At 39.5% G+C, this 27,073-nt stretch overlaps 1 protein-coding gene across 1 annotated transcript; it reads left to right on the plus strand.

The window, feature by feature from the left end:
• Positions 1-863: 863 nt before the first annotated feature.
• TOM1L1 (target of myb1 like 1 membrane trafficking protein) lies at positions 864-27,029 on the plus strand. The gene is made up of 15 exons (XM_082774583.1): positions 864-1,077; positions 1,200-1,284; positions 3,457-3,535; positions 9,150-9,299; positions 9,747-9,866; positions 11,683-11,790; positions 12,394-12,510; positions 15,630-15,763; positions 18,960-19,020; positions 20,316-20,436; positions 21,299-21,395; positions 21,893-21,953; positions 22,769-22,856; positions 23,130-23,202; positions 23,986-27,029. The coding sequence occupies exons 1-15, from the start codon at positions 1,020-1,022 to the stop codon at positions 24,050-24,052; spliced, it is 1,419 nt and encodes a 472-aa protein (XP_082630709.1). The 5' UTR covers positions 864-1,019; the 3' UTR covers positions 24,053-27,029.
• Positions 27,030-27,073: the final 44 nt, after the last annotated feature.

Here is a 27,073-nt window from a genome sequence, read left to right on the forward strand (position 1 = left end):
CACCTGTGGAAATGTGTATGCGGTGAGAGGAACGTGTTAGCGGTTCCTACACGAAGGGAGGCTTCAGGAGTGTAACTTGCATGCACTGCTTTTTTCCTGCTGCCTTGAGATCGGTGCATCAGCTCCTTTTCAGCCTGTGCTCTGGAAAGGGATAGCTGGGCTTGAGAATCAGCTGTGGGCAGCCCTGGTGATTTCATAGCAGCAGATGTAAGAGTTTGAAATGTGTGTGCATGTAGTGTGCAGCACAGCGTAGCCGAGCTCGTTGTTGTTACTGCTTCTGCTATTCCTTTTAACTAAATGAATTGCGTAATCAATTTAATCAGCAAATTGCATCAGGTAGCAGTGTAAGAGTGTGAATTCTGTTTTGCTGCACTTGCACAGCCTCCATTCCTGTTGTGCCTTACCTGAAGCGAAACTCTTACCACTTAGCACATAAAGCAGAGCTTTAGATCAGCCCCGCTCTGAGAACAGTTCTCTAACACAGCTGAGGACACCCAGTAAGTGACACATTTTGTCCCACGGCACCGATGGCTGTCGGTGAGCGTTGCAAGGCAGGCTTTTCCCCCTCAAAAACTGAAGCCCCCACGTCCCGAGTGCCACGAGGCAGAGCCCCGGGGGCAGCTGCGAGCCGCCTCCCACCGTGACCCAGAGTTTGCGGCGTGCTCGGCGGCCGGTCCCGAGGCGAGGAGGGCTGAGGGAGCCCCCTGTGCCGCCACCGGGGGGCTCCTGGCGGTGGCTGAGGCGCCTTCCCGGGGGTGAGCCGCGCAGGCCGCGGCCGCCCGGCGCCGAGCTCACGTTTGTTTGCCCAGGCGGGGCGGGGAGCCCCTGCCCTGGGGGCGGTGCTGCCCTGTCCTACCCGGCCCGGCCCGGCCCGCTCCCGGCTTCTCACTGCTGGTACCTGCAGGCGGCTCCGCCCCGGCCCCACAAGGGAGCGCCCGGCGGGGACAGGAGGCGAGCGGCCGGGGACGGGACGGGACGGGGCTGCGGCCGCCTCCCCGCGCAGCCAGCCGGCAGCGGACATGGCCTTCGGGAAGGCTCCGAAGGATCCTTTCGGCACCGCCGTGGGCAGCCTGATCGGTGAGTAGCGGGGGAGCCGCGTCCCGCCCGGCCGTGAGGGGAGAGCCGGGGGGCGGCCGTGAGGGGGGAGCCGGGGGTCGCCGCTTCCCGCCCGCCTGAACCGGTCCCCCTCGGCCTTTCAGAGCGGGCGACGTTCGGAGCGCTGCAGACGGAGGAGTGGGGGCAGTTCCTGCACATCTGCGATGTGATCAACGCCACGGAGGAGGGGTGAGCCGCCAGGGTCGGGCCCTGGGGGGGGGTACGGGCGCGGTGGGGGCTCCCCAGGGGCTGTCGCCTCCCCTCTGTACTCCTGCGGGAGGCGCGGTGTGCGGCTTTCCACGTTATAGGGACAGTTCCTAGGTCGTGCTGTGCTGCTCGAGGGCAGGACAAAGTCAAGCAGGTGGCGTGTGGTGAGTGTGTGAAGTTGCCCAAAATGAAATAACAGCGGAGAGCAGGGATCTGTGCCTGTCCCGGTGGCCCTTGCTGATTGCCCAGACTCTGAGGGATTAGGTTTGGGGGCTCTGCCCTGTGCAAGCTGTTAGCGTAGGTTTCTCACCTGCGTCTGACGTGTTTCAGGTAACCCGTGCTGCTTGTCAGGCTGAACAGGTCCCCCCCGTGCTCTGCAAAGTCCCAACTGCGAAAAGACCTTGGGCATTTGTTCCCCTGCAACACAGTTTTAAATACTTCAGCATTGTTCCCCATGGGGCAGTGTTGTGAAGTGGCTGGTGCCTGCCCGCTGAGCTCCCCAGGTCGCGGGGCGCAGGTGGCCCCTTGCACCCGACAGCCAGGTTCTGGTCTGCTTGGTCACTTCCTTGCTGTCACCTGTAAAAGGGGGAGAAGAAAATTAACTCCTGTGTAAGAGCTCCTGCTGCCCCGCATTGCAAGCACTCACTAGCAGGGGCATATTTTAACACTGACTGGAGAGTTTTCTCCAGGGGAAAAATGTATGCCTTGGTTTCTGCACAAGTATCTTCTTTTATACCAAATTTTCCTTCTTTTCATTTTTTTTTCATGATTTCATGCTCTCACCTGGGACTCTTAGAACTTGGAGGGTCAGTAATAACTCCTTTCCAGTCGCTGCCAAGAGCTACAGCACTCTTTGTCCCTCTTTGTTAGTTTTTATGTGGAGTTCCTATGCAACAGAGCTTTTTTTAATAAACTACTTCCTCTTGTGTACAGCTTATGCTTACAGAGGAGTTCCTTCTAGGCAACTACTACTAGTCCCAGTCTGTAACAGGATGTAAGGAACAGCAGAACTGCTGTGTGTAATTAGGCAAATGGTTATTTTAACATAATACCCAGCTCCTGACCAGAGCATTTCCAGATGCTTCAGAGAGGGAGCAAGAAGCAAGAGCAGTGTTGTAGTGTAGCTTTCTGCAAGGGGAAGCTTTCCTCTCCTGCTCCTATCCATCACATGCATTTTGACTTGATACCTGGTATGACAACTCTGTTGCCATAGGATAAAAAACATAAAGAAATCTTTTTTTCACATGAAGTACAACAGGTCTTTCAAACTGAAAAATGCAGTAGTACAAAGTACTCATTTACATTCGATGACTGAAATATTTTCAACAAAGATTTTTTTTTCTTATTGAAATATTCAATTTATGCATATGGTTTCATCTTAGATTTTAGAGAGATCCTAAAGAGGTTTTAGGACATCTTGTTTTTGTTGATCATTGAGCTGGCCCTAATAGGTGTAATATCTGGGTACACTGTGCATAGCCCATATTAATCAGTCAAAATTATTTCCCACGTGGTAAGCTTGATACCATCTTCCACCCTCTTCCTCCTACATAGATGCTTAAAAGATATGGGGTGTATATATAGAAATGAAAATGACTAGGATGGAGATGCCACTATCTCTTGGGTGGAATGGGTTGTCCGTCTGTACATGGTAATTACTCAGATTAGTTAAAAGCATCCAGCAATTATAAGATTGGAAGTTAGCCAAGACACCCCTACTTCTTACAGCACTCTCAGGAAAATATTTTTGATCGCATCATATATGGAAAAATAGGTACCAGTCAACTCTTGATACGTTTAGCATTTCCTATTCCCTTTCATAACAATGAAAGTTAGGTAAGTAAATCTATTGTACAGCAGTGAAATAGTATAATTTTGGAGAAGACCCTGCAGAGAAGAATCTTTGCACAAGCGCAAGAGTAATGCACGGCCTGCAGTAACAAACCTGATTCAGTGCTTTTTTACTCTAGCTCAGTGCTGAAGTGATTTTGCTGGAATCATTGGGGCAGTTACTCTGTTTTTATGTGGGTGTAAATACAGGGATGAATTTGGTTCCATATCTCAGACCAGCATTTTTAGATCTTGGATGAAGTTATGAAGTAGAAAAAATGTCAATTTTACTGGTAACCTTTTCTATTTAATTTCTTGTCACAGACCTAAAGATGCAGTTAAAGCGTTAAAGAAAAAGCTCGCCAAAAACTGTAACCATAAGGAGATCAGGCTTACCCTGTCTGTAAGTACAGCTATATTAATATTAATTAAACACCAAGAAGGAAAACATTTTAAATGATAAGATGGCATGCAAATTAGCACTGACGTGACTCTACAGGACGTTTTCTGTCTTTGTTGTTTGTGTGTATAGCACTACCAGTGCAGGCCAGATGGTCCTCTAGTGTTCGTTTTTCCTGAATTTATCATTGCTCTTTTTTTTTTTTTTTTTAAGTCTGCACTGAATAGGAATAGTTTGGTTTGTATTTACTCCTGTGACTGTCCGTGTGTGAGTGCTCCACCTGTTTGTGAAAGATACCAAACTTGGGCTATTACATAAAAGCCACATTTGACTGTTCTATTACTCATCTTGTGGTACTGATCTTGGTTGAACTAAGTATGCTGTGTTGTGTGGTGGAATGTGTGATGCTCATTTTGTAAAAGCAAGTGTTGTTGCATACAGTAAGAAATTTGAATGAAGGGAAAACAATGGTGAGCTAAGAGAGGTAATAAGACACAGGATAAGCCCTGCAAGGTTCAGATGTTATGACTGAGGGTTAGAGTGACCGGCAATATCCTCGCTTGAAATAGATACCCTGGCCTTCAGAATATGACACTGTGTTTCAGCTTTCCCAGAGTTTGGGATTTTGGTCAATTTAAGATTTACTGGAGCACGCTAACACAGTTCTCTGTTCTCCACTGCACTGGTAATGGGGGCAGTAGCAAGAAGTTCCTAACAGTGTCCTAAGTCCAGAAGTCCCTACTTGAGTTGGTTGTGGCTGACAATAGTACAGTTGCGAGAAGAATCGTGCTGGTTTTGTTTTAAGCTACTGTGGATTTGTCTTTCATTGTTTTGTTTAGAAAAAAAAATACATATATATACACACACTATAGATATAGATACACAATTTCCTTTTTTAAAAAGTGTATGAGGGTATAGGAGGCTTGTCTGCATTAAACTGGGTACTATTATTCACAGGTTTGGTATTTGTTGTGCAAAATAGCTATCTGTATCAATACATGCTGAGAAGTGATTAAGGAAGATAAGTGATTGATAGTGTTGAATTTTAGGTCACTTAGCAATTGCCTAAGTGTCACTTGACCAGTTAGAGATGCAGATAAATGTGTTGCACATACCAATGTATACCTTCAGCTCATTCCACTTCCGCACTTATTCCCTGATTTCCTCCTCCCCTGTCTCATGAGTCACCTTTTTGCGTGTTCTATGTGTTTGCATAACAGAAACACTCGGTTTCCGCTGCAGTTGTAATCCCTGTATCAGATCTGCATGCTTTCTCCTACAGTCTTCGTGCACCTTAATCCTCTGAACATCTGATACGGTCAACTGCAGTTTTGATGGTCCAGTGCTTAAGATTTCAGAGTCTTTAGTTGGATATTTACTCAGCAGACATGCTCAAGGTGCTCTACTCAGAGAAACAAGAGAAGGATCATGTGCCAGGTGTATCCAAGGAAAAGCTTTGTTGTATTTACCTGGAAGCTTTTTGTATTTGCTTAGAGGTGGAGTGTGTACCGGGTTTCAGTTGTGCTTCTAGTTCAGCACTTTCTCACGGTCTCTGTACAGTTGCAGGCTCTTTCTCCGTGTCTGTTCTCACCCACTCCCATGTACACACGTAGCCATGTCTGCCAGGCAATCACAGGTTTTTGGCCTAGCTTCTGTTCCTTCTCTGTGTGTTCCTTACCAATTTATTTATTTATTTTTAAATAAGTGCCAACCTTTCCTCTAACTCTTTCCCTGCTTTTGTTCTTCTGTAAGACCTTCTGTCCTTGCCTCCTTTCTTTTTTTTTTCTCTTTTTCTACCTGTAGTGCTATCAGTTTAGCACATGTAGAACCTTTCCTTTGATCTCATTGCTAGCTATGTATTACTTTAACTCCTTTGTTCCTAAATCAGTCCTTCTGTGTGCTATTTTTCTGTTCTGCTTTCTTGATTACATGAATTACATTGTTCCTGTTTCTCATTTTGAAATGCTTGGATTGGAACAATAAGTCATTGCAAGCGGAAAAAAAAAACAATTAATTTTCAGTTTCTAAAAATAAAAAACTAAAAAACAACACACAAGACCCTCAACTATTACCTTATAAAAATCCTTCATTTTCTCTCAGATTTCTCCAAAAATGAGATCTCGTTTTTTAAGAGCTGTGCTTTAATTTAATAAAGCTTTGCTTTATTGCTTGTCTTTCCTGCAGTAAATGGTGTATTTCTGCTTTTGAGACTCTGCATCGGATTGTCTTTACTACCTACAGTAGATGGAACTATTAGAAGGAAACAGGTCTAGAAGCCACTTTTGCTTTGAAATGTTCCTTGCTACACATCTGTCTACTCAACTGTAAAATTTTGGCATTTAGTCTTTCTAATGAAACTGCTTTCTAAAGGGTTTCCTTCCCAGAGAAGGTACATGGAGTGAAATGTGAAAGTCATTGTCTGAAGTAGTATGACTGCATGGGTTAGCCCTGATTCTGTCATCAAGACGTGTTAAATCTCAGCAGTGTCTGCCTCCTCGTGTATCTTAGATGAGTATTTATTTACTTGCAGGAAGAAGGGTGAGTGCCAGCTGTATAATGTGTTGGCTGTGCCTTAACTCCATGTACTCTGATCTAGGGAAGTTACCTGGTGCTTGTGAAGTCACGTGGATCGAGGTGTATGCATGTCAGGCTGTGAAGTTGCGTTGTGCTGTCAGTGATAAAGCCAAGTGATCAGGCTTGGCAGTGCTGATTTCACAATCTGGGAATGAAGAGGATTAGAACTTTTAGGCAGGAATCCAGCAAAATGTGTATGTGTTATCTGACTCCTTATGGTTAATAGGCTTTGGATATGTAAAATCTGTTTACGTAGTGAATGCTGAGACACCTGTTCAGATGTCTCTGTAGATCTCCCTTGATTTTTTTAAAGCATTTACTGCAGTGCCCTAGTTCTGAATCTTCTAAGGTCTTAGGAACTGAACATCACATGGGGGAGTCGTTTATTAAATGTGTCCTTCTCTGCACCTGTGTTAACATACATACTTACATCTAAAGCTGTGAGCAGAAATGTAAGATTTTATTGCACTTTATGGTGCATATGGACAAAGAAGAAAATAAAAGATATTGAGTGGGAGCAAAAGTAATCTGTATTTCAATGCATGTTTTTTTTTGTTTGCTTGTTTGTTTTAATTCAAGACATTCTGAAAAATCAGTGTTTTGAAATGCAAAAGTATCTTTTAGGAGTTGGCACCTAGAAATAGCGTCTGCTGTTCAAAACCTCTACTGGGTAGGGCATCACTACAAATTTAGTGGAGTATAATCCTGGAGAGGGATTGACAACTTACTGCTCAGAAATATTAAAAGGCAAACTGTTTGTTTGTGTTTCTTGCGTTCACATCAGGTTTAAGAGGTATTTGTTGCAGACTAAATCCATTCACTACAGCTTTTGGGCAACATCTGGCTGCTTCAGATGAGCAATTAGCCCTACTGGATTCTTAGTAAGGCCTGTATTGATAAGGAATATAGTTGACTTTTCTTTTGTTATCCTCCGTAACTTCTCCTATCATCTTTCTGCCATACAGTTTTTAACAGTTTGCCTTTTATCATCTCAGTTTTCTGTGAACCCCAGGGCTTTGCCTGTACAATTCTCCCTCCTTCCTGCTCAGTGCAGCTCTCTTAGCTGGATGTCTGATATCAGCTAGCCTGGAACATAGCAGCTCTGTCAGTTCCAGCAATCATCCAGGGGAAGGTTAATGAGTTGATTCAAGTTAATTTGCCATTTTTGTTATTAGAACATGTTTCTATTGAGATTCCGTTGCGCTATGTGAAGCACTGCTTGATTTGGCCCCCTTGGATCCATTTGTTCCAATGGAACTGCTCGGGAAGGTGCAGTCCTATTTGCAATGATAAATAACCATATTGAAATTCTAATGAAAGGTGTTATTAGTATGAAAGTGGCTTGTTCGTGAATGGTCCAGTTAAAAATAATTAAGTCAAATTCTTCTTTCTCTTACGCCAGCTTAGTTTCACTGTAAGTGGGCTGGACTGGCATAATTGAGTGGAGGATCTAGCCCATTAGCTTCAGTACTTTCATTCAGAGGGTAAATACTCAGTCCCTTATATAAAGAATTAATAATAGGGAGTAGCATACCGAATTTCCCATGCACTGGGCTGAAAATGTTCTACACAAACCATCTTTGAAGTACTGCACAGGCAAATGACTTGGCTTATTAGCATGTGTTTCACGTACTCTTTCAAATGAAAAATAATGATTTGAGCCAAGATTTTTTGTTAATTATCTCTCAGTTATTTTGCACAGCAGTCTGCCAGTGTCTCTTTGTTCTACTCTCTTTTTATTTCAGCAATATATCTTCTTCTGGTCTTAAGCATCTTCTCCCATAAGTTCCTGATAACGCTGGGAGGAAATCCCGAAGTCCTGAGGCTGGAAAATGAGTTACTAAAATGACTTCAACGTAGCCAAATATAGTCCACCCTGAATAGGAAAGCGTATTTAACATACTTAATCATGATTACAGTAGCATTCTTAAAAATCTATGTATCCTTTTGCAAATACATCCTGTCTATTCTATTGCATGATTCAGGGGAAGTTTTATGACTAAAACCACAACATTTTACAAACTTCTGTGAATTCTGTCCTTTGCTTTCACTTTTCCATTCTCACTCTTAAAGTGGGAGAGAAAATAAAAATCAGGATGATGAGTTAAAAGCACAAGTGATTATTTTTCTTTACGTGAGGTGTCATAGTCCTCTGGTTGGCCTTCAGATTTAAGCCAGGCGAGGTGAGTTCTGTTCCTAATTCTGCACATGATCCTGTTGGCCTCAGTTTCAGAACAAATCTTGTATGGGGCTGATTTCAGGTGGCTGGGACATACTGAAAGCCTTTGATCGCTCTTCTGTAACATGGGAATTGCATCCAGCTACTTCCAGTGTACAAGGGAGAAGTCTTACATCACGGTGACATGCCACTGTACTTGGTAGGGCAGACATGCTGCTTGCAGGGATCCCATTATGAGCATTCCAGGCAGTTTTTAAAGTAGACTCCTTTTGTGAAGATGAAACTGACAATTGGAACAATTCACTTGTTCTGCTTCAAATCAATGTGACCTTTAAAACACATGGAGAAATTGTACTCTGAGTAGTTGAATTTGTTCTTTTCTGTTTTTTCATTAGTCTCTCACTTTAGAGGACAGATTAGAAGAGATGCATTTAGATTCTGAAGAGCTCTCTGGGAGAAGAAAACAAGCTTACTATTAGACTAGGGTACCTGTTTGCTAGGCATTGAATTAATTCTGTTACTGAATCTGTACAAGTCATTTTTTCAGGCCATGGACAGATTTCACACTATTTAAGTACTGCATGTTCAGTAACTGCTGTGACATGCTTCTCTGTTAAAATAGTCTAATTCTGAGTAACCCATTTTATTTCCTATATGCATAGGAATAGCAAGATATATGGTGAACTTAAGGTTCCTTCTAGTAACGTCCTCAGACAAGGTGGTAAGAGGGTTGGCAGTAGTCCGTTCATATCCATTAGTACTTTTTCTTCACAACACCTTGGAACAATTTAAACAAAAATAAACAAAAGCACTCAAGTTTTTCTGTTCATAGCATCTTTGTAACAGAAGTTTTTGTATGCGCAGCTGCTTGATATGTGTGTGCAGAACTGTGGTCCTAGATTCCAGTCTTTAGTTGTGAAGAAAGACTTTTGTAAGGACAAGCTGGTGAAACTACTGAATCCAAGATACAACCTGCCAATTGACATGCAGGAGAGAATCTTGACCTTCATCATGGTAAGTCTAGAGTAAACAGTGATTGTTTTGTCTCTGCTGTATGGTAAAGATTTAATGATGCAGCCAACTTCTGTACTGCAGTGTACTCATGGGAACCTCTTCCTGAAGTGGACTTTATTCCTCTGCATCTGCTTCATGTAGGAGTAGCACAGTGTGAAAGACAAAAAGAGAGAACTAGAAAGAGTCCTGGGAAAATGTCAACCTCCACTTTTTATGTTCCCCTCACAGCCTGTGTATGTGTTTCCTCTGGGTGTAAGCAGGATGACAGCGAACTTCAGAGCTTTGGTGGTGGTCCTCCTGTTTTGAGTGGAGTTAGTTGGATTGGGTGGAAGGAGAAAATGTTCAGTTCAGGGAATCACTTGCCTTTAGGACTGTATGTTTTAGAAGGGCTTGTCTGACCCTACTGACCATCCATTTCTGTGACTGTTACTGTTATTTCAAAACCAGACATGGGCTCGAGGGTTCCAAGGAATGGTGGATGTGACCGAAGTAAAAGAAGTTTATCTAGAATTGCTGAAGAAAGGAGTGGAGTTTCCATCTGCTGACACCAGCACAGGGGGACCTAAGGTGGGGATACACAAGGATACTTCATTAAGTTATTGTAAATCAGAAACAGGATGTGTTAATTGTATGAGCTCTTTGGCACAGAAGGTGTGTTTGTTTTTGTTTTTCAAATGCTCCAGGGCAGAGTATGACCAAACTACTTGAACACGTGAGCAGAAATCAGTTTCAATTATAACAGCTAAGATAACAACAAAGAAACTTGGCCTATATACTAGTGTCATTTTATTTCAAGCCACAAATTAGCAAATATGTTCTCAAAACAGAAGTGTGTGTCTCTTAAGGCTTCCAAAGCATTTAAAGAACTGCAATGTTTTCAACTAAAATGATTAAGATTTTCATGAAAGCACATACCATTCAAAATTTGAGCATTGATACAATCATAGAATGATTTGGGTTGGGAAGAAACTTAATGTTCACATGGTTCCATCCCCTCTGCCACCAGTGGAGACACCTTCCACTAGATCATGTTGCCCAGGGTTTCATCCAGTCAGCTTTGAACACCTCCAGGGAAGGAGTATCCACAGCCTCTCTGGGCAAGCTGGTCCAGTGCCTCACCACCCTCATAGTGAAGAATTTCTTCCTAATATCTAATCTAAATCTATTCTTTTTTTGAGTTTAAAGCCATTACACTTTGTCCTGTCACTACACGCCCTGGTGAAGGGTCTCTCCCCCTCTTTCTTGTAGGCCCCCCTTTATTTATTGTAAAGCTGTAATAAGGCCTCATTGGAACATTATCTGTGTTTAATTTTTAAACCGAGAGTGGTGTAAATCTGTAAGACATCTCTCCATTTGTTTGCACATCTTATACACAATAATATTTGACCTTGTGGCTAATCTTTACCTTTGTTATTTAAGCATATATCATAGATACCATTGTGTAGTGTCTAGGATAAATTAAATGTAAATATGTTCTGAGTGTTGAACAGTGGCTGAAAATACAGTACACGCTTTACAACAATTCTCTCCAGAATTTGTTTTCTAGTAGAAGAGTTTTCACAAGACTTGGGAAAGTGTGAAAGCATTCACCATTGGGTAGAACCTTGCACTTACAGAATTAGTTGTCTGTAATCAGTATAGACAGGAATGACTCAATTACCATGAGTTTGATTTGATGACTGAATAGTGAAGTGTGCAAAAGCTCGGGTATTTATGGCTGTTTGAACAAGCTGTGTTGTGAACATTTGAAAGAAAGTGCTTTCACTGGACAATAAATCTTTCCCCACTGATTGCAGTAGAGACAATTCTGTGTACCACATATATCTGTCCATTAAAGTCAGTCACAAACCTTCCGTTGATCTAGGCAGCGGCAGACCTGAATGCAATTTTTAGTTCAGTCTCTAAGAAATGAAGGATGTGACCTATGCAGTTTTGTGCAGGGTCTTTTTTACTGCAGTCAGTTCAACTGTAATACGAATGGAAACACCCCAACCTTGTCTCTGCTTCCAGGCGTGAATGTATTCTAAACTAGTCTTTGCTGTAAAATTGCAGTGGCACTTTAGGAAGGACTCTCCCTGTTCTCCCTGGCTTCAGAGGTCAAGGAGACAGCCTGTTCTTAGCCATTCCCATTTTATCTGTGATGGGATTTGCTAGCAAACCCATTTAAAAGATACTTGAATTCCAAGCCTGATTTCATTACAAAGTAGCTATTAGATTTATTCTTATAAATAGACCTTGCTCAACAAATTCCCTGGGAGCATTGATTATGCGAAAGCTAATGCCCAGTGTCTAGTCTGACAGAGACGTTTTGTAGCACTCTCATCTGGATGTCAGTTTCAATTCTCCTGTTAAACTCAAGCTCTGCTCTTTTGTCTTTTAACAGTCTTCATCTCAGCATCCTACAAAGTCATCACCATCTTCTGCTAATCCCACCAAACGGACCTTATTGCCTCTTCCCACGGGCCCAACGTTACTGTTGACTGCTGAGCAGGTACATTACTACAGGTTTGGAGGGGAGGGGGAGTTTCTGCTTAAAATGTGCTGGTGAAATTCTCCTGAAAATGCTTTACGTGGTGGTTTGCCAAAGCAAAGCACGCAGAAATCAATTGGATAAATGCCAGGTTGTACCCAGCCAAAAAGTGGAATCATTTGCTTGAGCATGAGAATTTCTCACGATCTCTTATGATGTTGTTATGCAAATCAATAAAAGTTACTTCTAAGATAAGAGAGAAAGCCAAACTTACTTTTGCATAAGACTAGTGTCTTATGCAAATAAGGGATTATTCTTAGAAAGAAAAGGACAGTTCATTTCTGTTCCTGCTTGGCCTGTAGCTAACTAAAAAGAGTAACAGTCTTCTCAATAGTGAGAGGCACTAAACGTGCAGAAAACAAGTAGTGTTATCAGATTTAGATCTTAGTGTGATTGGACATAGAAAAGCTGAGATAATTCCTATTTTCAAGGGATGTCACTGGAGTAAAATAATGCTAATTAGCTATTTTATACCTAATGGGGAAGAAAGTACATATTAGAGGTAAGAATTATTCTGCTCACTCTGTTCACCTGCACAATATTCTGTCATGTTGAACTGAACAGATTGGGAAACTGTACAGTGAACTGGATATGGCAAAAATGAATGTGAGAGTCATGTCATCAATATTAAAAGAAAATGTTCCTGGCTCTGAAAATCCGGATGATATGAATCTTTTACAGGTATGCACTAACTCTGTCATAGGAACTCTTTGTTTGGTCAAAGCTGATTTTAGAATACGTTGTACCCTTTCTCATAACATATGGATTCAAACTGCAAAATGGAAACCAAACTCAGGTTTCAATCTCTGATTTCGCTCAGCTTTCGCTCGTCTCCTTCACCTTCCTCTGACATCTAGATAGTCGTGACAGGACAAAACAGTTTGCAATATAAATTCAAGCTCTAGGGAATTCCAAGGGCAAAGGAATTTCATAATGGAGCGTTCTCTGTTAGGGCTGTTTGACAGAACATGCTTGAGAACATTCCAGGTGAACGCAGCTGCCTTCTGGGAAAACAGGTGATGACACAATCTCTCATCCATCCTGGAGTTTGCAGGGCTCTCTTTATTACTACCAGTACCTTAAAGGCAAACTGAAGGGCAGCAAAGAATACGAAGCCTTGGTTTTGTGTGCATGACCTCAAAGATTGGGAGCTTGCTGTGCAATAGGTGAAGCCACGTGCTCTTTAAGTGTAGCCTGAAGGAAGCGTATTGCAATAGTCATTTAGATTTGATAGCGAATATACGTACATTCTATTTGCTCAGGCTTTTTTCTGTTTTAGAGATTAAAAATGTAGTATTACTTTAGTATTTCAATAGTGATTTATCTTAAATGGACTTTTTGCTGTTTCATATTTTCTGCAAGAATTCAAAAAGCTTTTATCACACCTTTCTGTTTCTAAACTTACCCCCAAACTTCTGTGCAAAGGAAACATTTTTGGTAATTTGTCAACATCAAATGCATTGAAGAACTGATGTAATTTTTACAAGCCTTTGGTGTGGTTGTCATGCCCCGTGAAGAATTATTCCTTCGCAAGGAACTTTTTATTGGGTACTATTGGTTTGCCTTCAGGGTTGTGCTGTTCAGCTGTGTCCTTTTATGGATGGGTTCTCACTGAGATACGGAGAGCAGTAGTTGACCCTGTGTCTCATCGTCAGTGACGGGCAGCACTGCTGGCCTGGGGAAACCAGATAGGAGACAATCCATCTCTCAGCTGTTTCTGCTCCCCTGGAAATTCCTGACATCACCACCACTGTCTCTTTTGCAGAGCTCTGTGGAGCTGCTGGTCCAAGGAGGTAGAGGTGAAACAGAAAAAGTGTCGTTTCCTGGCTCCTACAGCATGGCCCTTCTGTGTGTGGGTACGCGTATTAGGTTGCCCACAGCAAGGCAGTGGATTCTTATTGGCACTCCCAGTAATAAAATTGTTGGCAAAAGGTTGAGGACAGGGTGTGGAGTTCCCATTTGTGGGGGAGTGCCTAAAAACTCATTCCTTCTATGTTAGTTTCACTGTTCTTTTTCTCTATGCACTGAGTGGTATAGAACAGCAAGCATGGCTAGCCTGTTTCTTTAACTATGTTTAAAGTGCCCATTTGTTTGTGGCTCTACCTGGATTGCTTGGATTAGGCTTTTGTTGTTGGAGAACAAAGTCCTTTATTACAAGAGCTGCTTGTTTAGGCTTTGAGTTGGAGATGAATATCAGTCCTACTGAGTATCCAGGGTTTCTTAATGAAAAGTTTAACAGGGGAAACTTTATCAGTGCAGCATACTTTCAGTTCTGTAGCTTTGTTAGTGACTAGCTCCTCCCTTTCTCCACCCTGTTCTACACAAGGCTTAAGATAGCAGATTTCTCTTAAAATACCGTGCTTACCAGTAAGAAAAGTTCAAGAGCAGCTGAAAGCCAGTATCAACCAAAAGAAGTAACAAACACTTGTACTGGATAGGGAATAGACATACTTGATGGACATGCAGGAATTTAGGTCCAGATCATCAGCTGGTAAGCATTAGCACAAATTCGTTGGAATCACTGATTTTATATCAGCTGGTAGTCCATTGTTGTAACACTCCAGTTTTCAGAACATTAGAGTACATGTTTCATGGTGAGTAGGAGCAAAGCCTAGCAAATTCATGCTTGAAATGAGCATCTCAATTTACTACTTATTGAATATTGATTTTTTTCAAAGGAACCTGTCTGCCTGTATAATAGATCCATAAGAAATACACATTTTGGAATGGGGTTAATGTAGTAAGGTGTGGAGTTGAAGAGGTTTAAAATTTAATTACGTGCATTAAACTGAATACATTTTTGTGTGTTTTATCCTGGGCTGTGAAAATATAATACCAGGAGATATAGTACTGTGTAATCCTTACACAGATTTGGCTAAGGGGCATAAAATATCCATTTACACAAGTTCCATGTAGATTTTTTTGTGTATATGTTTTCTGAGAAAAATCAGATCAGTTTGAAAATAATGGCAGAGCACTTTTTGAACAGCTGTGTGCAAACAGAGTAAGTCCTGTCCCCCCCTTTTTTTTATTTTTTCCTTAAGCAGAGCCAGGCAGCATTTGCAAAATCTGCTGTGGAAAAAAGATTTTGGATGAGATAAAGCTCTTGATGCTAAAGAATGTGTTCCTTTGAACATGCAAAATCTGCAGGGGGGAGGAATGTAAATAAACTAACTTCCATTTCAATTGGCGATAATGCAAAAATCTACTCAGTAAATCCTCATACATCTCCTGTCAGGTGATTCTGCTAGGTTTGTGTAGCTTTCTCAAAAAGTGCATGAATTAAGTGCATCCAAACCTCCCCACTCAGAGGAAGAGGCACAGACTTATGTCACAGAGCACTTTTGTCCTGTACACTACTATTGTCTTTTCTTCAAGCATATGTTGAACCAGGATCACGTTTGTTACAGCCATGTGAAGTGTCCTACTGTGTTTAATCAGCTTCAATCAGACTCAAATCAAACGTGCTCTGCATCACCCAGAGGGGTCTTCATTATTTTGCAATTTGAAATTTAGACTTCAGAGACAGATAGATCTTCAGAAATGAAGGTCGTGGGTAGGGGCTCCATAGGGGTAGGAGTGCTGGCAGTGATGGTAGGAGTTGTCAGCCTGGCTTTGCAGAGATCAAAGACATGAAAATTACGCTATTTGCAACTCTTGGTATGTGTGTGGTTTGTATAAATGAAAGGATGTTACCTGTGAGTCTGCAGTACTCGACTGTCTTATCATTCTTCTCTAGAACTGACAAATTAGGAGACCACAGTTGTGATTTATTTTTTTTCTTCCCCTCCCTCGGGCAGAAACTGTATAAGACCTGTCGGGTGATGCAGGAGAGAATCATGGAATTGTTGGTTACAGTGGAAAATGAAGATGTGATAGTTGAGTTAATACAAGTAAATGAAGATCTGAATAATGTTCTTCTGGGACACGAAAGGTAAGTACAGGGTCTCTCTTCTCACATTTGGTGTCCTAACTGGATAAGCACGCTTAATGGATACAGGTGATCTATGTGACTAATGCTGAACCTTTACAAGGAGACGTTTCTTTCCTTAAATCCAGAAAAGAAAGTTGACAACAAAAGGAGAAAATTGTTTATTTGCCTTCCCCTAAGCACTTCAGAAGCAGTTAATAAGCTAGTTAGAAAACTATTAGAATGTGGTAAAACAAGTTAACAGCATAGACAGGAAATTAGGTGGAGGCACACAAACAGAAATAATTTTAGAATTTGATGCTCTTTTCTGGTTGAGCACAGTGAATTTGCCATCAGTTTGCTACAAACCCTTTGGTCCTGGTGATGGTCCTTACTTTTGCTACATGTATACACTTCCAGGAAAGAATATTTGCTGTCCTTTCTGAATAACTTGGACAGCTTTACTGCAGAAATCAGCCATGGAACAGCATTCAGTTTTATTGCATGCTTAAGAGAGTCACTTGCTTTTCTCAACTGAATTGAAACAAGCTGTTCTACCTGCCTTACAGCAGAAAATGTTTTCTTTCACGCATGGAAGCACTGCAATACTTCTGTTGACATCCTTTGTATTTGCCTGTTATATCAGTGGTAGCATGAATAGATGCTAGCAAAAAAGAAATCAAATTTAAACTCAAAATTTCAGTATTATCCCCCAAAGTATCACAGTGAATATACTCGTGGAGTGCATTCTGGTTTAATAGGAACTAGCCTTCCATGTTAAGTAGTTTATGTCCTCCTTGGCTAGGAAATATTCTAGAAATACTTTTGTAACAAGGACAATGGTTCCAGGAACAAATTATAATTTGCTTTATGCATGTGAAAAACAGGATCTTCTAGGGAGACCTGAAGAGTTCACTTACAGGGTTTGGGTGAATTTAAGTCCATTACATATTCCTCTATCCCTTACTTCTTATGTCAGTCAATAGATAGGCATTAAGGAGACAAATTTTTCAGGTAGCAGTCCTTGTACAGAATGCTATAAACTTCTGACAGGTGTTAGAGGTAAACTGATTTCCCTTTACTTTGTTCTAAAACCTGGACGTATGAGAGAAATGTGTTAGAGGGTATTCATGTAGTGCAGGATAGAGGAAAGAAAGGGCATTCCTAACAGATACTTACCTTACCTGTAGTTTTTAAAGCAATGATTTTTTAAGACCCTTGTTTAAGTCACGCAACACAAAGCAAGAGTCAGGAGTTTAACATGCTTCGCTTCAAAAAGTGCTTCCAAGGTAACAACTAGCTACACTGCTGCCATTGAAATCCTTTCCCCTTCTGAGCAGACAGTGAAATTCCACATCTTTATTCTTGTTCTTCAGTGTAAATGAAGAATGCTGGGCTCAGTTGTGCTCCTAGTGTCATTCCACAGGGAGAAATTGCATGCTCTAAGATCTATTTTAATTGAAGTAAGCATTTTAAATATTGCAGTATGTGTTCAGAGTTGGGATGATTCCTTTGAGATGCATAGATGAGATACTATGAACAAAAAAAAATGTAGTAACTTTTTGGTATCAGGCTTCATCTTGAAGGTCAGAGGGCTGTCAGGAAAAAAAAAAGCATTTTGTAAAAATGTTGGTGTGGCCACTTGACGGTTGTGGTTATGACTATGCTATAAGGAGCTGAGCTAATAATGTACACTTCGTAAGCCTATGACCCTTCTGCCAGCACAAGAAAGCCTGGACCTTCAGAGTATTATCACTACCTTTAGTATTCAATTTATTACTCATACATAACTTTTCTCTGGAAGACTGCTGACATTCAGATGTCTTAACGATTAAACACAATAGATGTGGAGAGCTTCATCAGCTTTCCTTTTTAAACCTCTTCTGACTGCTACACTGAAAACCTACTTATTCCTCTAAGTGTCGTGGCACAAACTTTGGGCCTAATCTTGACATCATTTAGTTTTCACTTATTCTTGTGTCTCCAGCAGTGTCATCACATCTTGCACTAACTCTTGAAAGAATTCTGTCTTCACTTCTTGCTTTACAAAGTGTTTAATTTTAGTAAAGCAAAAATAGAATTCTGTTGAGCATCTGTAAATCCATGTGAGTCAGGAGTGGGGTTATATTTTTAAGATTGAAGAATGCTAGAAATGCCAAGAACTTCTTGAATTATGAATAATTCAAAAAATTCCTTTTAGAAGACACCAGGTGATTGAAGGAGCAATTATAGGCCATTGTGAAACTGGACAGAACACTTCTGCATTTTAGTACTGTGATGTTAGGGGTTGTATGTAGCAAGTCTTTGTGAGTGCAGATGCATTTGCACTTTACAGTTGTTTACGCATTAAAATTTCATTAATGTTTGTTGTGAAAGATTTGTTTTTGGATCTCCCTCTGACCAATGAGATGTGTAAAGGACAATCTGATTTTAACTAGTTGCTTCTGTTTCATACTGTGTGCATTGTTTGAAGACAAGTCATGCTGCATTCTCTGTTTCTGATTGTTAGTGCAGAGTCCAAATTAAGTAAGGAGCAGTCACCATTGTGCAATAAACTGGCCTCATATATATGTAACAATAACTCCCTCTAGTGGCCTTAGCAACTTTTAATTACTTAGTGTATTTCAGATAAATAGTTGTTCTGTAGTTTGTTTGTTTTTTTCTTCTGTTCCTCCCTACATATATATTATCTTTGTGGGACTCACCAGTATGGTAACCCTGAATACCAGGCGCAGCTGTGCGGACAGACTTCATGTCCATGCCCCCCTAAGGATCCAAGACCCTTGCTTCTCTAGCAGATGGGCTGTACAGGTGCTGAGTATCACCTGACTGGGCCTCAGTCATCACCTTCTTGGGACACAGTTGGTCAGAGGGAGCCAGATTTGGCACAGTGCATGTTCACCATCAGTTGTCTGGTATGAACAGAGGCAAACTTTGTCAGCTGTGCCTTGGTTTGTTTTGGAAGAAACAGATGGCTGTCTCCAAAAGTGAGCCCAAGGACAAGCTAACTTGGTAGTGTAGATCATTAGAGGACCACAGCCCTGGAGTAAAATGAATCAGATTTTCAGCACAGCAGTGCCCCAGAGAAAAACACCTGTAGTGCTTGTCTGGTGTCTATCTGCAGTCCTTTGATAATCAGACTTTGGTTGCAACTGCCAGCTTCTTACGTAGCACATTTCTGTAATTTCAGAACAAACCTCTAGCTTTGTAATTTTAACAGGTTCTCTCGAAACAGAGTTCGTTTCTTGGAGAATCAGAGAATACAGCGTGAACGTGAAGAGGTGAGTAACAATAAGTGAAGTTGTGAGCTGCGGGACTATAAACTTTCCTATTTCTGTTCAGTGTGAAAAATCTTTCAAGTATAAGCAACATTTTATTCTCTAATTGAGAGGTATAGCCTGCTGTCTTCAGCAGGATGATACTGCTCTTACTGATTTTCAGAAGTCTCACTTGCAGAATTCCATGTAAATTTTGTAACTAAAGTAACAAACAATGTCAAATCTCAGATGGAAGCTTAATGGAGAAAAATGAGGCAAAGAGAAAGAGAGAGATATTCAAATTCCATTTTATTACCTCTATAGCTAAGCACAATTAGTTATCTGCCTTATATGAAGTGGGGAACTATGTTTTATTTCACTTTTTTGCTGTAAGTATTTACATACCAAAATACTACTAAACTATCGGAATTCACTGTTACTGATGTTTTTTTTCTCTCTGTGAAGTTGAAGCCTTTTGAGTTGTGAATAATGGCTCGTAGCAAATCTGACTGTCCTTTATCAATTGATCATTATGGTTGTTAATTATATTGCCCAAAGTAGTTTTGCATGTTTCAGCTTCTCGTAAGACATAATTGAACAGTCATCTAGGGCTCAGAAGGAAAATGACAGCATTGTAAATGCTGAAATACAGCTGATAATTATTAAAGAAAGGCAGAAGACAATCTTTTTTTCCCTTGAAAAACTGCTGTTACTACATCCTGGTTATGTAGGTAGATGTTTTTACTTGATGAATGGACTGTTGGATTAGTTAGTAGTCCTAATGGTGCAGTCTGTGTATTTTAATATTAATTCAGGCATCTCCAAGTTTAAAATGCTTTTTTTTAACTGGTGTGACCAAACCCATATGATTCAAGCATGTGGTTTTTATTAAAATCTTTGGCTGTGCTTTTAATTCTCTCACATTCACATGAGAAACAAGGGAAACCTTTTTTCTGTGCTCTGGGAAATTCTGTGATTTCAAGCTCTTCCAATCTGAAACAGGACTGAAAAAAAAAATCCATTTCTTAAGTATTTACCAAATCACAATAACACACATAAGTAATATGAATATAATTCTACAGGATTAAGCAGACTTACATCTGAACAACCTTATACTTTGGAACTGAGTCAGTCCCATATCCGACTACTGAATTTTCTTAAATTTTTGAAATGGCAACCTTGCTGAAGCTCATGTTTTCTAGAAAGTTTTTCTGTTTCATTAGTTATCACTTCCACACACACATAAAATTAAATTGCTTATTTAAAACTATACATGTTCCTTTAAAAAAATAATAATGTGTCCCTTTTTAAATGTTAAGCTGTACAGAAAACAGCCATCTGCTCCCTCAAGTGATCTACTTGACCTCTCTACAGATCTTCCATGTCCAGTGTCAACAGTGCTGGGAACTGACTCTGCAGCCTCTCAGTCTTCAGGCCTCAGTAAGTGATGAATGCATATTTCCCTTGCCCGCTGATTTCCTAAAGTAAACCAACACAAGCTTAGTGGAGGGATCAAGACTTTCCTTGTAAGAGAGTAAACTAAGATACTCCTTAATTTAAAGAAACATGAAGATTGATGTGCATATATATATTAAAAAAAATAGTGTAAGGTTCCTTGTAACTAGTTTACAGTGGAAGCAGTAATCTTTCTCCCACATTTCTTAAATTTGAAAAAAAAAAAAAAAAAAAAAAGTTTTCTGTACAATAAAGCTCTTGAAACAGTATGGTAGTTGCTTGTTCTGTAGTCTTGGAAGAAAGAAACGGAGATATGCTTTGCTTGTACTCCCTTGATTTCTTAATTTTTTTCAAGGAGGCACTTGATGTTAACAGCAGTTCACTTCAAGAAACATATTTACCTCATCTAACTTTAGGCTTCTTTCATAGTGAAAGGAGCGATTAAAGCTCCGAACTTTGGTACCCTGAATTACTGATTTCAAAAGTCTTTGTCTATCCACTCTTTAGGGGTATCCATACACCTAAGTTAAAGGCGTGAATATGTTCCAAAAAATAAATGCGTATAATTCTATTTTAGTTTTTAGAAATAGTGAAAGGAGTTTAAATTGGTATATACCATATATAGCACTACTGATGTTCTGACGATGAACAAGAAAATAAATATATTACAACTAATATATTATCAGAGTTGTTATAATTTTGTCTTTCATGCAGTAAACAGAATTCATTTCATATTCTTGATATACCTTCCAAACAAAACTTAATTCCTTCAATGATCGTAGTGCAAGTAATGGAACACTTGATTAATAATGTTTAAACAGTCATTAAGTACTGCTTTGAATTTCAGATTGCATATCTGCACACCCTGAAGATGCAAGAAAACACCATCCGTCAATTTATCCACAGCTAGATTTAGCAACTACTACAAAAGCTCAGCAATTCCCGTGAGTAATCTCTTATCAAGAAATGGTAGCAGGTAAAAAATAATTGGAGCTATTAGCCCTCTGTAATTGATACAAAATTTTCATAGTAAGTTCTGAGAACAGAGCTATTTAATGTTTCTTCTACACGTTAGTCAAGTAAAACAAGTGAAAACTACCTGTATGCTAAATATACAACACCTGCAGCACTTTTTAAATACTGACAAACATAACCTAAATTCAACATATTTGGGATATATACAACTTTCTGCTTGAGTCTTACCAGTGCTGTGGTTAAAGGGAGAAATAGATGAATGGTGTGAGTCAAGAAGAATGGTTTAAGATAGGAAAAAGAATCTTTGTGGTTTCCCACCTATTAGGTAAATGGGACACTGGCCCACTTGCTCTTGCATAGTTGTGACATATGGTGAAGACAAACCAGCTAAAAATAATAATGCAGTTATTGTGATATGTAGTTTTAATACGTTGAAAGTAACTGAGGAACTATTGCTCTCTCCTAGATTTACAACTGAAGCACAAAACAATAGTGGAATCACCCCAGATGGACATATATACAGCAATGTGAGTAACGCTCATGTTTGGAATAATCTGTCCTTGCTGGCAACTGTCATAAGGAGAACTGTTTGGATTTACCCTGACTGCTGTCCAAATGCGATTTAAAGATCTGCTCTGCGGCGCTTCTCCAGACATCAGGGAATGCTCTGTATTTGCTGACCAGGCCAACTTTCCTGTGGTGATACCACAGGTGCCAATGTGGAAGCGTATTTTTTAGGTCTAGCAGAATCTCAATGGAGTTTGCAAAAAGTTGCTGTGTTGTTTGTGTTTAATCTGTTACTGTGTGAAGCAAGCTGCGATCTCTTCCTGTTGCCATTATATTACTGTGGTGCATTTCATATCTCAAATAAGCACCTCTAAAATAAATAAATTAAAATTCAAATACAGCAGAGGACAAATGCATATGCTGCAGACAAAAAAGCCATGACAGAAGGAATACAAAGAATATGAATGGGTTTCAAGGTATTGTTTTGAATTTGTGGTAGGCAGTATGAAATAGAAAAGCAGCCCCACAAACACATACTCATACTCCTTATTTTAAACTGCAAGTAAAATGAGACAGCTGTACTGCCACCTGTGTGTAGTGTAACAAATTACACAGAAGTAAATTATACAAATGTGCTATATATAACCCTAAAAGATGTTTTGAACTTCATTGTGTGGGGAAGGGAGGTTAATTAGATTTATAACTCTTGACCTATTTTTGGAATTTACTTGATATAGTCTGAGAGTCTAAAGATCAGTCAGCACTTACGCAAGTTAAGTCAAACAGGTTCTCCTAGATCAATCTGTTTATGTACTGTTTTGCTCGATTTCCTCAGCTGGCAACTCTTTTAAGCCCAGTGCCTCTGAATCCAGTAAATCTGCAGACTGGACATACTACATCATTAAATGGATCGTCACCAGCAGGTAATAAATACTGCAGACTTCTTAATTTTCACAGAAATCTATTTATAATTTATTTTTGTTAGCACTTAAGTGCTTTATATAGTGCCTGTTAAAGACTAGGAACAGCAACAAACACTGACAAAAATCTTACATAGCTCGTGGCTTCTCTGCCCATTTAAAGCAACTAGATAAATGGGAGAAAATCTGCTAGTTTCAGAAAGATATAAAAAAAACATGCAATAAGTGTTCTTTCAGTTACATTTCAATCTGTATTTAACTGTCTTTACCCTTCAGCCACATCAAAGAACAAGTCACAGTCACCTCATTACTACGAGATAATGGAATTTGATCCTTTGGCTCCCACAGAGTAAGTAGCTTTTAAAATAGATAATTTTCAGTTCTTTTAGGTGCCAAACAAGAATTCTGAGATGTCTTTTTCTTCTGAGAGAAGACCACACTATTCAGAGCAAGTTTGCTGACCAACTGGATTGCTAATATAAATTGGAGATCTTTAAAGGTCACTTCCAATCCAAACCATATTATGATTCTATGAGCCAACCTAATTTCTGTTCAAGATGATCTTGTTTTGTTTTTTTTTTAAAAAATGTTCTGCTGAATCTCAAGGAAGTTCTCTATTTAAAATACAAGCTACCAATGGGAATGGATTTGAGGAATCTCCAAAGGACCAAATAGGCAGAAAACTAGTAAGAAACTTACATTGTCATTTTTAACAGTAAACAGAAAAAAAATGGAATCATCTGCATAAAACTTACTTTGAGAAACCATCAAATTCTGAGGTAGAAAAATCTCAGCAAGGCTTTCTTTTTTTTTTTTTTTTTTTTTTTTTTTAAGTAGTGTAATAATTACATGTCTCACGGCATGCAGGCCATTTGTATTTTGCAGTCACGTTTCCAAGTTCATTTAATCAAAACTGATAATGTCCAGAGATTCCTCCTTAAACGTATAGTCACAAACACACCATAGGACTAGTTCTTGCTTCTGTAGAAAGCCAGGCAACCTGCTACTCATGTTACTTTAGTAGGTAAACAACTTAAAACTCTTGGCAGTTCCTTATTGGGCAGGGTTTCATTGGTGCATTTTGTCTAAATAAAACTGTGATGTAGGAGTTGCCCTGTTCTTCTTCTTTCAGAGCTATTTATGAAGAAATTGATGTCACTGTGCTGAAGCCAGAAGTTAAAAAGGATACAGAATGCTGAAGAGGGAGTTGAAGTCTTTTACTGAGCACACAAGTTCACAAGTTACTCTCTGATGCTGGTCCTGGGCACTACTTCCTATCATAAAATTGTATAATATCCTGAGTTGGAAGGGACCCACAAGGAACCACGGAACCTTTTTTTTTTTTTTTTTTTTTTTTTTTTTTTTGGATTTTTACACACTGAACAATAGGTATTGGAACAGTAAGTTATGTGAAAGAGTTACTTGGATCTACATCTTGAGAATTTGTCTTAAATGTTTGTGTATTCTTCAAGGTAACTTACATTATTTATATTTTTATTTCTCTAAGTTTTGGAGCCTCTAAAATACATTTTTCAAAGTCACTTGCATATGAAGTAACTAACACTTGACATCTGGTAAAAGTAAACTAAATGGACTCACAGCTGTAGAAAAAAGCTTTTCTTCTGAGATAGCTGTTCCTTTGGACTGCTCATCCCTCCGTATGGAGGAAACAGAACGTCATATTTAAAGAAACTGCGTAATCCAATTTCTATTTTGGCCTATGTTAATCTCCCTAGAAATTTGTAAAGGTTTTTTGATATGTAGGACTGTTTGAAAATTGGGCCTCTTGACAGATAACTCAAGTACAGTGGTTACTTTCTTATATTCATATTCTGAATACAGGTTTTGTTTTCTTTGTAAAACCCTGATAAATAATAGGATTTTTGTTTAAATAAGAACCTGTGCTGGGATGTAAGGTGCTGTCATCCATGATTAGCAGAACAGAAAAAAAGCTGCTTGTTGCTATGTTGTTGTTACTTTTATTTACTTGGTAAATATTGGAAGGGGATCAGTCATTTCTTCCAACATTCCTGCCCTGCAGAGATTATTTTCTGGTGAAGGAAAAATAATCATCTACACTGCAGATGAGCACTAGTTATCCATTTATTTTAATCAAATTGTTTAAACCTGTTAATGACAGTTTTATCTTTCAATAAATGAAGTGCCTTGTCTATTTTAATGCTGAATGTTAAATCTGCACTTTAATAGATAGAGTTCTCTTAACTTATAATTGATACGAATCTTGAGAACTTGGTTCATGTTCACAGCTGATAAGCAAACTGGCTGCTTTTAAGTACTGTTTTAAATGTTCATTGTTAACTGTTAAGTGTAACAAGTTCTCAGTCTTGTACAATTTTCATAGTGTACAATTCCCAATAAAAGCAAATGCTTACTGAGTGCTTAGCCCCCAATACTTACGAGTTTTTACCAGCTGACACGCATATTCAAATGCGGACCATTTTAGAAGTATTTGAGAGTAAATCCATGGTGTTTCAATTATCCAGTTAGCAGTTTTGCAGCTAGCTGGACCAATAGAACACCATGAGGAAGTAAAGGTGGTTTTTTTGTAAGCAGAGGTGAAAAGGTAAGCCTCTTTACCATTATTTCTCATTCATTATTTGCAATGGTCTGGACAGCAGTCTGAGAAAACTAGAAAATAGGATTTGAGGTGGATTCGTTTTATTTCTACAGCTTAGTTATGTTGTTAAAACCCTAGCATGCCTAAGCGTAACAGGTTTAAATAGGCTATATCAATATGGTAATCCATAATGAAATGATTACTAACTGAACTTTTCCATATTTAAAGATACAAAATTACAGATACGAAGGCTGTGTGAGGAAACAGGCTAATTACTGAAGTTAGAGAGCTTGTTTTGTTGTTGGATTGTGCTCAGTATCCATGCAAACTTGGGCTTTCAAACTCAGGGGAAGACTCGCATCTTTATGAAACTTGTCAAGGGACTATTCTTTGTCTTCTAAAACACATGGCCAGAATAAAGCAATGTGTAGAAAACTTCCAGAATCAGTTCACCTTTCAAAAAGAAAATGGATTAAAGATAATCAAGGTGAGATTTATTTTCTCTCCTACATTCCAAGATTAGTTTTGATCCCATTTTTTTCTGAAGCACACCTGGAATTTTAGGTTGCTGATATATTCATACAGATGCTTTTCACTTGTGTGGGATCCACATTCTGCTGGATAAAATGCATAAGAGATATGAAAGCATTAATGAAAAAGTTTTAAAACTTTAATAAATACACAGTGAAGATAAGACACTGTCATCGAGAATCTTTTTAAACACAAAAGCTATTTGGTACAAAAATGCATTTTAAACATAGCTTCCACTTATTTTCAGAGAAGGGCACTTTTTTTTAATTATTGTATGCAAACATAATTGAGTCTGAAGTTATTTCCATTAACTTTTTAGAGTCTTAACAACCATTAGTCTAAACCTCATTAGATCTCATCCACTGAAAAGGGTAGAAAGAACTGGCCTATTAGATGAGATGCTATGTTGAGATTAATTCCTGTCTGAAAATGGGTATGTCACTTAAACCTGCTCTGCAACTCCTTATTTGCAAGACTATGATAAATTATTATTATGCCTATCCCATAGATAATGGCAAAAAGTTACATAAATACAGGCTTACATGTTCCAGTTGTAAACACTGATTAGTACCTAGGTGGTATGTTTCTGGACAGACCTTGTCAGACTGAATGGGGTTGACATTCTTTTGTTTTTCTGAGGAGACATCTCTTATTAATTTAGCCTGCAATTCAGAGCAGTTGATTATGTACCGCCTTTCCCTTCAAAGCATTTATAGCTTCTCTCTGCGTCGGTGTGCCTAGTGTACAGCCTTCTCAGGAGTGACAGAAGAATCATTAACAGTTCTGATACTCTAAATGAAGTTTCTGCATAGAAACCAAGCAGGACATATGCAAAGACAACAATAAGATTATTTGCCTTTCAAATCACATGCTTCTGCAAGCAGTTCCCAGATTTGAAATGCTTACATTTAAATTACTGTTCCCCGTTCAAACATCAACAGTTTTAGAGCGGTCTGCTCTTACCAAATGAACTACTGATTCAGTAATAATTCAAGAGAGCATCATCTTCTGAATCATCCTATCCTCCTGTGCTATGGGAGGGTTACAAAGCAATAGTCTAACTTTGTTTAGTTTTGAGATTTCGTGAACTGATTAAGTTGCTCTATAAAAA

Source organism: Aythya marila (assembly GCF_965140915.1).
Source record: "Aythya marila genome assembly, chromosome: 18".
Classification (NCBI taxonomy): Eukaryota; Metazoa; Chordata; class Aves; order Anseriformes; family Anatidae; genus Aythya; species Aythya marila.